This window comes from Scyliorhinus canicula, chromosome 3 (assembly GCF_902713615.1).
Source record: "Scyliorhinus canicula chromosome 3, sScyCan1.1, whole genome shotgun sequence".
Lineage (NCBI taxonomy): Eukaryota > Metazoa > Chordata > Chondrichthyes > Carcharhiniformes > Scyliorhinidae > Scyliorhinus > Scyliorhinus canicula.
Window position 1 is genome coordinate 254,529,433 of NC_052148.1, and position 14,775 is coordinate 254,544,207.

Below are 14,775 nucleotides of genomic sequence, written 5' to 3' on the forward strand. Positions count from 1 at the left end.
TGCTCCATCTTTGAGTAAATTCAAGACAAGGTCAATAGTAGTTCATAGACTCAATGAAGGGGGGAAGGGAATCATGCAGGATGGCAGAGGGGAGGTAAATCAGCTATGACCTTATTAAATGGCAAGAAGACACAAAGAGCCAAATGGCATTCTCCTGCTTCTACTTCATATGATCTTATGTTCCTTTATCTATTCTTGTCATATTTATCAAATCTTCAATTATTTTCCATTGCATTTGTCTTCATACCAAGTTATCTTTTTCGCTTACCCTTGCATTCGATATTTACACAAATAAACACTATGGTTTGATTTTCTTTTCCATTATTAGCCCTCAATGTTTTCACTCACAAAACCTGGATACCCAAAGTTGTCCAAAGAAGGATGTGCATTTATATAGCACATGAGCATGTCCTCAGGTCATCTCAAAATACTTTTTGATGTGCAGTCACTGTAAACAAAAATCTATTTATACATAGGAAAGGTCCCACAAACAGGTTACCACAAAGTAATCTGTCTAGCTTTACCTTGTTTCTGCTCACAGTTGACAGCACAGCCAAGAATGAGCTGCAGCATTCGCCCAAGTTCTGCTGCATCCGAATGTTCTCCTATTAAATTAACATCTGGCAGAGGGAAGTCAGTAATCTGTTGTCCCAGAACCTGTAGTCAGATTGAAATAAAATTTAGCAATACCACTTACATCAACTGTATCAAAGCAGAATTCTACCAGCATTGAGCACCAACATCAAATATTTTGCTTAGAATGTGATCCATGTTAATACAGCTCCAGTTTTGTGTGTATAGTTTTTTGTCTTGGACACAGCCAACTCAAGAAGAAAACATCTACTGGAACGTAAATTGCAGACTATGCACAAGTTACTTCTTTCTTCCATTTAAGTCTTTCTGAAGTTGTTTGTGACACTGGTGAAATACTTTTGGTGCAAAGGAATCCATATGTGATTGCAATTATAATGTTCAGGATCAATTAGTGGAGGTATTTCATTAATTTATCCATGGAAAGAATAACAAAAGTAACATCCTCAAAATTAAAGATTTTAGATGATTTTAGATTTTACACCAATTCTGGGTGTAAATTATTATAATTCTAGCCTTTAAATCAAGTTTCAGGTACAACATGGCAAATATTTTTGTTTAATTTCTCTCTATTCTCAGGTTGGCAGGGTGGCACAGTGGTTAGCACTGCTGTCTCAAGGCGCTGAGGACCCAGGTTCGATCTTGGCCCTGGATCACTGTCTGTGTGGAGTTTTCACATTCTCCCAGTGTTTGCGTGGGTCTCACTCCCACAACCTAAAGATGTTCAGGGTAGGTGGACTGGCCAAACTAAATTGCCCCTTAATTGGAAAAATCAAATTGGATACTCTAAATTTATTTTATTAATTCTCTATATTCTCAACATTTATGTGCCAAACTATTGCAGTATCATGTTGTTTTCAAGTTCTGTCCGTAAAGCCTTGTAACAGACAGAATGAAGATTTCACCTCCGTTTTATCAGGCAAGAGCAGAGATCTGATTTATTAATCTTTATGTGGAACATTGTCATTAAAATATACAAACTTTGGGTTAAGTTATTTTTAACAGCAAGAAACATGTATATGACCAAAAATGTGAATTCAACATTCATACAAAAAGGAAACATGGTAAACAAATGATATGTTTAGTTTAAATTCTTTCTGTACTTTACTTAGGGACTGAAGTTGAACATACAAGTCTCAATATCTTTAAATGAGATTAGGTCCTCGAGATGACAATAACGTAGAATCATAGAATTTACAGTGCAGAAGGAGGCCATTTGTCCCATCGATTCTGCACCGGCCCCTGGAAAGAGCACCCTACTCAAGCCCCACACCGCCACCCTATTCCCCGTAACTCAGTAATCCCACATAACCTTTTTGGACACCAAGGGCAATTCAGCATGGCCAATCCACCTAACCAGCAGATCTTTGGACTGTGGGAGGAAACCGGAGCACCCGGAGGAAACCCACGCACACACAGGGAGAACGTGCAGACTCCACACAGACAGTGACCCAAGCCAAGAGTCGAACCCGGGACCCTGGAGCTGTGAAGCAACTGTGCTAACCTCTGTGCTACCGTGCTGCACTATTGAATACTGATTGCACTATTATTGTCTGTTAGCTTTTTGCCTGTTTATTTCATATGTGGTTCTATTTTATTGCAATCAGTTTTCCAGAAACTGTTTGCAAACCGCTTTATTACACAGCAATGTCAGAGGTATATGCAGGAATTCATTCAGATGTTCATTGGAAAGCTGAATACAATATTAAGGTATATGGTGTCAGAGGGAATTTAGCTATATGGAGAGGAAAGAACAATAGAATAATGAAGCTTTCACCAGGCTGTAGCAGTTCAAGAGAAAGGGCCATCATGACCTTCTATGGGAAACTAGGTACAGGAAATAACTAATAATCTATTTATTGGCACCCATATCCCAAAAATGTTAACAAAAACCAAAAACTTTGGATGATACAATTGTATCAACAAATGAAACGTGCATAACAATACATTTGATAGTGGGTGCATATGGGGTGTGTTTGAAATGTATGGAATCTGAAACAGCATAAATCATGCAAGGTTATTTGGTGGTCTTTTTTCATATTCAACAATGCCAGACGGGGTCTTTCAGCATCCATTTACTTCCAACATTTATGAAACTCTATCATCTGACAACGGACCTGAAAAATGTAAAGTGTTTCTATGGTGGGGTAAAGAATCAGTGCATTTAAACTATAAAAAGCAACCTTAATAGTTGTTGGGAGTACAGCACCAGTGTCAATTGAGCAGAAAATTAGAAAATAGCAAAACAGTGGATGCAGCAGCTGAGCAACTCTAACCAGACAACCACACTGTGAATATAGTGCAAGAACTGAGACTCCCACATTGTAACGGTGACCGATTAATCCAAACACCAGAGAACCTGGAAAAACGTTTGATAAACAGCCATCTTTTATGTCAGGGGTAGCCATATTCTACGGTAAGAATGAACCCTAAACTGTACATATGGCAATTACTTCCAAAAAGTTTTAAGCAAAATCATCTCACCTCATGATAGTAATCCAGAATTCCTTTTAAAATTTTCTTCAAATTGCTAACCTGTAACAAAAAAGTGTGTAAACACGGTACAACAAAGGAGACAGAGAATTCAACACTTCAAGCAACAAATAATTCTCCAAATAGAGGGGGAAAAATGAAAGACTGACTATTTCTAATATTTCTTCATTTGTTTTAAAATTGCTGCACCAGTACCACACTACATTGTACAATTAGTGGTGCAGCTTCACAAGACAAGTTCAAATGACTGAAATTCAGCCAACTTACTGGAGGTTGTGCATAACCAACAAAATTTGCTGCGATATAATTTACTTAACTGATTTCAAGTACTGTATTAAAGTTAATCCAATCAGTCATGTACAACCTGAGCATCTGTAAAAGTGGCTCCTGGTGTCACTATTATAGAAGTGCAAGGAAACCACTATAGAAAGTTTGTGATAGCAGATTATACTTTTTGGAAATTAAAATGCAGATTAATTCCTATGAATCTCATATTCCACAGCATTATATTGCATATGTTGAGGTACCATATCACTCACTCTTTGAAAGAAATTTAACGTTTGCCACAACAATACAGCAAAAGATTTTCATGCAGAAAAGTCAAATGACCTTCCATCACCACTTATTAGCTTTTTTCTGGGAAGTGTGCTTAGTTTTTTGGCTGGATGAGGTAGCACTAAAACCCCATGTACAGAAACACATTAAAATAAACTAAAAAAGTAAACAAAGTTCCAAACTATAGCAAAAGTAAAATACTGCAAATGTTGAAAATCTGAAATGAAAGCAATCAGAAAGAAAAGGCTGGAAATATTGAGGTCAGGTAGCATAGTCATACAGTACAGAAGAGGCCCTTTGGCTTATTGAGTCTGCACTGTCTAAACTACACTAAATTTACACTCATCTCACTTTCCAGCACTTGGTCCATAGCCTGGAGTGTTTTGACTGTTCAAGTGCTCATCCATGTATTCATTAAAGGTTGTGAGGTTTCCTGCCTCTGCTAACCTCCCAGGCAGTGCATTTCAGAGTCCCACCACCCTCTGGGTGTAAATTATTTTCCTCAAGTCGCTCTAAACCTCCTGCCCCTCACCTTAAAATTATGATCCAAGTTATTTACCCTTTAACTAAGGGGAACAGCTGCTTCCTATCCACCCTGTCCATACCACTCAATCTTATACACTTCAATCAGGACCCCCTCGACCTTCTCTGTTCCAAAGAAAACAACCCCATCCTATCCAGCCTCTCTTCATAGATCAGATGCTCCATCCCAGGCAGCATCCTGCTGAATCTCCTCTGCACCACCTCCAGTGCAATCACATCCTTCCAAAGCTGGGGTGACCAGAACTGCACATTGTACTCTAGTTGTGACCTAACCAAAAGTTTTGTACAGCCCCAACATAATCTGCCTGCTCACATAATCTATGGCACATCTGATAAAGAGTCCCATATACCTTCATAACCACCTTATTAACCTGTCCTGCTGCATTCAGGGATTCGTGGACAAGCACTCAAGATCCCTCTGAGGTTTTTTTTAATTTTAAGTGCCCAATTCATTTTTCCAATTAAGGGGCAATTTAGTGTTGACAATTCACCTACGCATCTTTGGGATGTGGGGATCAGACCCACATGGACACGGGGAGAATATGCAAACTCCACGTGGACAGTGACCCGGGGCTGGGATTGAACTCGGGTCCTCGGCGCCGTGAGGCAGCAGTGCTCACCACTTTGCCAATGTGCCGTCTTCCTCTGATTTTCTCAGTGTCCTGCCATTCATTGAGTACTCTCTTGTCTTGTTACTCCTTCCAAAGTTCATCAGTTTGCACTTTTCAGGGTTAAATTCCATCTGCCACTGATCAGGTTATCTGAACAACCCATCCTCCAATCAGGCCCCCTCGACTCCTACTACTAAGCCAACTTTGGATCCAACTTGCCAAGTTACCCTGGGCCTCGTGCTTTCTATCTTCATCATCAGCCTCCCATGTCAAAGGCTTTTGCTGAAAACCATATAACTACATCAACTGCACTACTCTCATCTACACACCGAATCATCTCCTCAAAAAATTTAATCAAGTTCATTAGGCATGACCTCCCTCTGGCAAAGCCATGCTGACTATCCCTGATCAAATCTTGCCTCTCCAAGTGGAGATTTTTCCTTCAGAATTTTCTCCAACAGTTTCCCTACCACTGATTATATTATTATTGCAGTGTTAATGTAAGCCTACTTGTGACATATGAAGATTATTATTAAACAGAAAATTACAAGAATGATTTACCTGTACCACCCTTCTTGAAAATTGGAATCACTTTAGTGTCTGCCAATCCTCTAGCACTTCCCCTGTTGCCACAGACCAATTAAAAATTTGGGTCAGAGCCGCTGCAATTTCCTCCCTTGCCTCGCACACCAGCTTGGGATACAACTCATCCGGACCTGTGCATTTGTCCACTTTTAAGTCTGCCAAAACCTCCAATACCTCCTCACTCCCAATGTCAAACTGTTAAAGAACCTCAGTTCCTCTCATCGAATTCTGTATGTTTTTCCTCCTCCTCCCCCCGAGTGACAGCTCCGGAGGGGGTTCACAAGAATGATCCCTCAAATGAAGAGCTTGTCGTAAAAGGAACGGTTGAGGACTCTGGGTCTGTACTCGTTTAGAAGTATAGAAGGATGGGGGGGGGATCTTATTGAAACTTACAGGATCCTGGACATGGAGAGAATGTTTCCAAGTAGGAAAAACTGGAAGCAGAGGACACAATCTCAGACTAAAACAGAGATGAGGAGGAATTTCTTCAGAGATGAGGAGGAAATTCGGGTGGTGAATTTGTGGAACTCTTTGCCACAGAAGGCTGTGGAGGCCAAATCACTGAGTGTCTTTAAAACAGAGATAGATAGGTTTTTGATCACTAAGGGGATCAGGGGTTATGGGGAGAAGGCAGGAGAATGGGGATGAGAAAAATATCAGGCATGATTGAATGGCAGAGAAGACCCGATGGGCCGAGTGGCCTAATTCTGCTCCTATAGCTTATGGTCTTATGGACATATATGAAATACCTGCTTAACACTCTACCAATGTCCTCTGGCTCCACGCAGAGATTGCCCCTTGGTCCCTAATGGGCCCTACTCTTTCGCTAGTTATCCTCTTCCCCTTAATATACATATCCTATTATCAGTATTGGTATCTACAGGGAGAATATGGGTGACACAATAGCACAGTGGTTAGCACTGTCACTTCACAGCGCTAGGGCCCCAGGCTCGATTCCCGGCTTGGGTCACTGTCTGTGCAGAGTCTGCATATTCTCCTTGTGTCTGCGTGGGTTTCCTCCGAGTGCTCCGGTTTCCTCCTACAAGTCCCGAAAGACGGGCTGTTAGGTGAATTGGACATTCTGAATTCTCCCTCTGTGTACCCAAACAAGCGCTGGAATGTGGCAACACGGGGCTTTTCACAGTAACTTCACTAAGGGGCTGGTTTAGCACAGTGGGCTAAACAGCTGGCTTGTTACGCAGAACAAGACCAGCAGCGCGGGTTCAATTCCCGTACCGGCCTCCCCGAACAGGCGCCGGAATGTGGCGACTAGGGGCTTTTCACAGTAACTTCATGGAAACCTACTTGTGACAATAAGCGATTGTTATTATATTATTGCAGTGTTAATGTAAGCCTACTTGTGACATATGAAGATTATTATTAAACAGAATTACAAGAATGATTAATCTCTCCACAGATGCTGCCTGACGTGAATATTTCCACCATTTTATGCTTTTATTCCAAACTATGGATCTGAATGAGAAACTACAGCCAGTACCGGAAGGAGCTTTGCATGTGGATGGCAAACGTTATTCCACAGAACAATGAAAACCATATATCACCTTAGTAAGTAATCTACAACTATTTGTTTACTAAAAATAAATTGGTGCTGCAGAAGAACATCTTAAAGTCAGTTCAATACATCCTACCAAAATGGTTTTCCAGTCGAGGCACTCTGGTTGATGGATCTTAAATTTAAAGTAAGAGCAACATCGCAAAGCCTGGTCTTTCTTTTTGCAGCAAAGGTGTCTTTATTTATTATCAATTTGGCAGATTAAGGCATTTCTCACTAGTCCACTATTGGTAATATTCTAATGATCAAGAGAACCAAGTGCAACATACACAAACATACTTGCATATTAATTAGATCTGCTCTCAGCTCAAAGCAGTATGTCCGCATCCACCAGAGTAATTATACTGTTAGAAGTAAGCCTCAAGAAGGGTTCAGATCATTGATGCTCTCAAAAGGACTTACAACATGAGCTCAGTCATTCATCCAATATTACTGCACAGCAGCACAAAATGGGTTGGAGATGGGATGCAGATTAACATGCTTAATGCACTTGATGCCATAGCTCATGAACATTGGTGGGAATTTCTCTTTGCTTTATGGATCATTTCATTCAAGGAAACAAAAAGTCCCCTCTAAAGGTTGACCTTTCTTTCTCACAAAGAATGCCAGGGCCGGAATTCTCCGGGAAAGCCGCCGTCAAAGAGGGGCTAGGAGCGGGGCACGGAGATCTTGGCGGCGCGGCCTTTGACGCTGTCGTCAAAGCCGCGCGCAAAGAATGACGCGCGGCTGGCGCCTGTACGACGCATGCTCCAACCAGCGCATGATGTCATGACGCAGACAGCACGTATCCGCGCATGCGCAGTGCCGTCTGTTCCCTCAGCCACCCCGCAAGACGTGGCGGCTTAGTACGTCCATTTTGGACGCTGGCCCGACGATCGGTGGGCACCGATCGCGGGCCTGTCCCCTCCCAAGCACGGCCGTGGTGCTCATTCCCCAATCGGGCGCCTAGAAGCCCCAAACGGGCTTCTGGCGGCCGTTTCATGATGGCAGCGACCAGGTGTGGTTGCCGCCGTCGTGAAACGGTTGGAAACCGTCAGCCACTCGGCCCATCGGGCTCGGAGAATCGCCGTTCGCCGTAAAAAATGGCGAGCGGCGATTCGGCGAGAATCGCGGGAGGTGGCAGGGGGACGTGAAAAATGGCGGGAGGCCCCCCCGCGATTCTCCCAGGCCGCGTGGGGAGCGGAGAATTCTGCCCCAGATATTTCAGTAAGCTCAGGGAAGGTGGTAAGAGAGGGGGAGGGGTGGCATTTTTAGTCAAGGGCAGTATTACCGTGGCCGAGAGGACATTTGATGAGGACTCGAATACTGAGGTAGTATGGGCTGAGTTAAGAAACAGGAAAGGAGAGGTCACCCTGTTAGGGGTTTTCTATAGGCCTCCGAAACGTTCCAGAGATGTAGAGGAAAGGATTGCAAAGATGATTCTGGATAGGAGCGAAAGTAACAGGGTAGTTGTTATGGGGGACTTTAACTTTCCAAATATTGACTGGAAACACTACAGTTCAAGTACTTTAGATGGGTCCGTTTTTGTCCAATGTGTGCAGGAGGGTTTCCTGACGCAGTATGTAGATAGGCCAACGAGAGGCGAGGCCGTATTGGATTTGGTACTGGGTAATGAACCAGGACAGGTGTCAGATTTGGAGGTAGGTGAGCACTTTGGTGATAGTGACCACTATTCGATTACGTTTACTTTAGAGATGGAAAGGGATAGGTATATACCGCAAGGCAAGAGTAATATCTGGGGGAAATGCAATTATGATGCGATGAGGCAAGACTTAGGATGCATCGGCTGGAGAAGAAAACTGCAGGGGATGGGCACAATGGAAATGTGGAGCATGTTCAAGGAGCAGCTACTGCGTGTCCTTGATAAGTATGTACCTGTTAGGCAGGGAGGAAGTGGTCGAGCGAGGGAACCATGGTTTACTAAAGCAGTTGAAACATTTGTCAAGAGGAAGAAGGAGGCTTATGTAGAAATGAGACGTGATGGTTCAGTTAGGGAACTTGAGAGTTACAAGTTAGCTAGGAAGGCTCTAAAGAGAGAGCTAAGAGCCAGGAGAGGACATGAGAAGTCTTTGGCAGTAGCATCTATAGATATGTCAGGAACAAAAGAATGACTAGGGTAAGAGTAGGGCCAGTCAAGGACAGTAGTGGGAAGTTGTGCGTGGAGTCAGAGGAGATAGGAGAGGCGCTAAATGAGTATTTTTCGTCTGTATTCACACAGGAAAAAGATAATTTTGTCGAGGAGAATACTGAGATACAGGCTACTAGACTAGAAGGGCTTGAGGTTCATAAGGAGGAGGTGTTAGCGATTCTGGAAAGTGTGAAAATAGATAAGTCCCCTGGGCCGGATGAGATTTATCCTAGGATTCTCTGGGAAGCTAGTGAGGAGATTGCTGAGCGTTTGGCTTTGATCTTTATGTCGTCATTGTCTACAGGAATAGTGCCAGAAGACTGGAGGATAGCAAATGTTGTCCCCTTGTTCAAGAAGAGATAACCCTGGTAATTATAGACCAGTGAGCCTTACTTCTGTTGTGGGAAAAGTCTTGGAAAGGTTTATAAGAGATAGGATGTATAATCATCTTGAAAGGAATAATTTGATTAGAGATAGTCAACATGGTTTTGTGAAGGGTCGGTCGTGCCTCACAAACCTTATTGAGTTCGTCGAGAAGGTGACCAAGCAGGTGGATGAGGGTAAAGCAGTTGATGTGTTGTATATGGATTTCAGTAAAGCGTTTGATAAGGATCCCCACGGTAGAACATAGAACAGTACAGCACAGAACAGGCCCTTCGGCCCTCGATGTTGTGACGAGCAATGATCACCCTACTCAAACCCACGTATCCACCCTATACCCGTAACCCAGCAACCCCCCCCCCCCCCCCCCCCCCCCCCCCCCCCCCGGTAACCTTACTTTTCAGGACACTACGGGCAATTTAGCATGGCCAATCCACCTAACCCGCACATCTTTGGACTGTGGGAGGAAACCGGAGCACCCGGAGGAAACCCACGCACACACGGGGAGGACGTGCAGACTCCACACAGACAGTGACCCAGCCGGGAATCGAACCTGGGACCCTGGAGCTGTGAAGCATTTATGCTAACCACCATGCTACCGTGCTGCCCTAGGCAAATGCAGAAAATACAGAGGCATGGGATTCAGGGTGATTTAGCAGTTTGGATCAGAAATTGGCTAGCTGATAGAAGACAAAGGGTTGTGGTTGATGGGAAATGTTCAGACTGGTGTCCAGTTACTAGTGGTGTACCACAAGGATCTGTTTTGGGGCTGCTGCTGTTTGTCATTTTTTATAAATGACCTGGAGGAGGGCGCAGGAGGATGGGTGAGTAAACTTGCAGATGACACTAAAGTCGGTGGAGTTGTGGACAGTGCAGAAGGATGTTACAAGTTAAAGAGGGACATAGATAAGCTGCAGAACTGGGCTGACAGGTGGCAAATGGAGAAAAGTGAGAGGAATTTTGGATGGAATAACAGGAAGACAGAGTACTGGGCGAATGGTAAGACTCTTGGTAGTGTGGACGAGCAGAGAGATCTCGGTGTCCATGTCCATAGATCCCTGAAAGTTGATACCCAGGTTGAGGGGGTTGTTAAGAAGGCGTACGGTGTGTTAGCTTTTATTGGTAGAGGAATTGAGTTTCGGAGCCACGAGTTCATGTTGCAGTTATACAAAACTCTTGTGCGGCTGCATTTGGAGTATTGCGTGCAGTTCTGGTTGCCGCATTATAGGAAGGATGTTGAAGCATTGGAAAGAGCGCAGAGGAGATTTACCAGGATGTTCCCTGATATGGAGGGAAGATCTTATGAGGAAAGGCTGAGGGACTTGAGGCTGTTTTCGTTAGAGAGAAGAAGGTGACTTAATTGAGGCATACAAGATGATCAGAGAATTAGATAGGGTGAACAGTGAGAGCCTTTTTCCTCGGATGGTGATGTTCAGCACAAGGGGACATAGCTTTAAATTGAGGGGAGATAGATATAGGACAGATGTCAGAGGTAGGTTCTTTACTCAGAGTAGGAAGGGCGTGGAATGCCCTGCCTGCAACAGTAGTGGACTCGCCAACACTAAACACATTCAAATGGTCATTGGATAGGCATATGGACGATAAGGGAATAGTGTAGATGGGCTTTAGAGTGGTTTTACAGGTCGGCGCAACATCGAGGGCCGCAATGTTCTATGTTCTATGCAGCAGGAAATTGTTCTTTTCCTTTCCCAAGGATGGATTTGACCCTTTGGTCTTGGGGGAAATGCATATCATGGTCAAAAGCCATTATTTTGCAAATTCTAGTTACCAAGCAATTGAGTGGCCTTTTGAGTCCAGGTAGAAACAAGGCCTGGAGTATGACACTGATCATTGATGACAACCTACTGGCAAGTGGAAGTCGCAGCATGCTCACCAAAAATGATCTAAGGGATCCAGACAACGGCAGTGGGATCGGTGTAAATTCCCTAGAAACGTTATGGTGCTGTATGTGGTGTGGAGAAACATCTTTGATTTTACAGAATGATCTCCTCGCATCTCCTTTTGGGTAATGCATCAATCCTGGAACGTCTGCAAGTGACGTGCTCCACTTTCTTTTCCGAAGGTTTAATGATTACACAAGATCAGCATGGGCATAGAAATAGAAGTAGATCATTCAGCACCTTGAATCTGACCTGTCATTCAATGATATCACTGATTAATCTGTACTTCAACTTCATTTAGCCGCCTTTAATCCTGTCCCTTGATACCGTGACCGAACAAAACTCTAAACACATTTACTTTGAAAATAGACATAATATTCATGGCCTTTTGAGGGATAAGTATTTCATGTTTCCACCAACTTTTCTGTGGGGCAGCACCGTGGCGCAGTGGTTAGCACTTCTGCCTCACAGCTCTGAGGACCCGGGTTCGATCACAGCCCCAAGTAACTGTCCATGTGGAGTTTGCACAGTCTTCCTGTTTCTGCGTGGGTGTCACCCCCACAACCCAAAAAGGTGTGTAGGGTAGGTGAATTGGCCATGCTAAATTGCTCCTTATTTGGAAAAAAGAATTGGGTTCACAAAATCTATTAACTTTTCTGTGAACAAAACGTATCCCGACTTCACTCTTAATTGGTTTGGTTCTAATGTTTTATGCCTTCTTATTCTGGATTCCCCAGCAGAAAAAAAATCATTTATATGTGCCGCATCAAATCCTTTTATAATTTTAAACACCTTGATTATCCCTCAGTCTTCTAAAGGAATAGAAGGCAGGTATATGCAACCGGTCCTCACAATTTAACTCTGCTTCCCATAGTTTATTGTGCAGAACATTAACAAAAAATGTTCTGCAAGCCTAAGTAGGCAACGTGGGTAGACACTTCTCTATCCACCCAGTCATTACTTTAAAAAAATAGATTACTCAGACATGATCACGTCTTGACTATTGCCCTCTGACCCGCTTTGATCAGCTCATACTTGTCCAAGTGCTCAGTCTTCTGTCCCTAATGATTCATTCCAGTAGCTTCGCTACATTGATGATACTGCCAAAACTGTAATTAACTGGCTGCTCCCTCTCTCCTTAAATAATGAGACAAATTTGCAATCTTCCAACCTACAAGCATAATTCACAAATTGAGCCTGGTTTGGAAAATTCTATGCAATGGCCTCCAGATGAGCACGCTGACTTATTAATAACAGATTCATTTTTCAAACAAGATTAATAACACTATATTTTTCAAACTTGCTGAAGGAATTTGGGTGCATAAGGAAGAAAAGAACGGACATGGTAACAGAGCAGAACCTGGTTAAAGGAATGAACAAAGGAAAGAACACAAACGACCAGCTTCGTCAGAATTAGAATGCATGTCACATGTACCGAGGTACAGTGAAAGATATTTTTCTGCGAGCAGCTCAACAGATTAAGTACATGAAAAGAAAAGAAAATACATAATAGGGCAACACAATATAACTGCATAAACACCGGCATCAGGTGAAGCATACAGGGGTGTAGTGTTAATCAGGTCAGTCCATAAGAGGGTCGTTTAGGAGTCTGGTAACAGCGGGAAGAAGCTGTTTTTGAGTTTATTAACTGCAAAGAGGTAAGAAACAAGGCCCAAGGAAACAAATTCTTCAATGTCAGAACTGAAAACAAATGCAAATGTTTTTTTATGCCAGTAATAGACCTGAGAAAGAAAACAAACAGCCCATTCTGCCATGGGTATTAGAAGAACCATGTATTTTGAGACATGGCGTGCATGTAGGTAGAAGTCGAAATTTGGGTAGCTCCTGCTTGAGGCTCTAGTTTTTGGAGTTTAATGCCCGGTTTTAGGGACTGTTTTTGAACAAGTTGGTACAGGAAGGCATAAGGAGGGCAGCATGGTGGCCTAGTGGTTAGCACAACCGCCTCACGGCGCTGAGGTCCCAGGTTCGATCCCGGCTCTGGGTCACTGTCCGTGTGGAGTTTGCACGTTCTCCCCGTGTCTGCGTGGGTTTCGCCCCCACAACCCAAAAATGTGCAGAGTAGGTGGATTGGCCACGCTAAATTGCCCCTTAATTGGAAAAAATAATTGGCTAATCTAAAAATTAAAAAAAAAAAGGAAGGCATAAGGAAGGTGGGAAATATCTAAGATCCAGAAATAAGCCCCAGGGAAGAAGGGGACAAGTGAAAGTTCGCCGTCGAGTGAACGGGTCAGCCCAGCAGTAGGAAAGATGGCGGAGGCTGGATAGCTGGGTGGCGCTGCATCCCTCAGTGGAAACTCTGACTGAGGTGATGGCCAGAGAATTCAAGAGACAGTTCGCCAAACACATGGAGGTGCTGCAAAAGGAGATGCTGGCTGCGGTGAAGAAGTGGGTGGAGGAGGCAATTGCCCCAGTGAAGGCGGTCGAAGACATCGGCCAAGGTACGGTAACAAGCAGAGAAATTGAAGGGGGTGGAGGAAACTCTGTCGCAGCACAGTGACCTGTTCACCTTCACCTCGATGAGTGAGGGTGGTGGTGGCCAACAAAGAACACAGAGGCAAGGGGGAGGGCCGGTAGAACAGTTTGAGAGGGCAGAATCTATTAATTGTGGGATGGCTGGGGGCTGGGTGTGTGTGTGTGTGTGGAGGGCCCGAGGCTGACTGAGTACATCGCAAAGATGTTGGTGGAGACATTGGGGGAGGGGAAAGAACCCTCCGAATATTAGCTGGACAGGGCTCATTGGTCACTCAGGCCCAAGCCAAAGGCAAACGAGCCACCAAGGGTGGTGATAATTTGCTTTCACAAGTTTCACATCACGGAGAAGTTCTTGAGTTGGGCGAAGCAAAGGCATGAGGTGAAGTGGGAAGGAGTTGTTATTCAAATATATCAGGATTTCGTGGTGGAGTTGGCAAGAAGGCAGCTGGCCTTCAGACGGGTGAAGGCAGCACTCTCCAGCAATGGGTGAGGTTTGGCGTGGTCTACCCGGCAAAGGTGAGGGTGATCTACAACTCAAGAGACGTCTACTTTGAGATGGAGGATACGATAGGCAGGGGTGGTTTGCCACAAACCTTGGGGCAGACTCCGATTTCGCTGCTGCAAGAGAAAGATAAGGACCCAGTGGAGTATGCGTCATATAGACCCATATCTCTACTGAATGAAGATGACATGATATTGGCTAAGGTTTTGACGGTAGAACATAGAACATTTCAGTGCAGTACAGGCCCTTCGGTCCTCGATGTTGCGCCGACCTGTGATACCACTCTAAAGTCCGTCTACACTATTCCCTTATCATCCATATGTTTATCCAATGACCATTTAAATGCACTTAATGTTGGCGAGTCCACTACTGTTGCAGGGAGGGCATTCCACGCCCTTCCTACTCTGAGTAAAGAACCT

At 44.0% G+C, this 14,775-nt stretch overlaps 1 protein-coding gene across 11 annotated transcripts in view; it reads right to left on the bottom strand.

The window, feature by feature from the left end:
- Positions 1-14,775, bottom strand: part of hook3 (hook microtubule-tethering protein 3) — a 110,719-nt gene that overhangs the window by 80,801 nt on the left and 15,143 nt on the right. For all 11 annotated transcript variants that reach the window (XM_038792592.1, XM_038792589.1, XM_038792596.1 and 8 more), the window contains exons 4-5: positions 3,076-3,126; positions 525-657 (exon numbers count right to left, since the gene is read on the bottom strand). In XM_038792592.1, the coding sequence (XP_038648520.1) occupies positions 525-657; positions 3,076-3,126 (184 nt within the window). The remainder of the gene's footprint in view (positions 1-524; positions 658-3,075; positions 3,127-14,775) is intronic.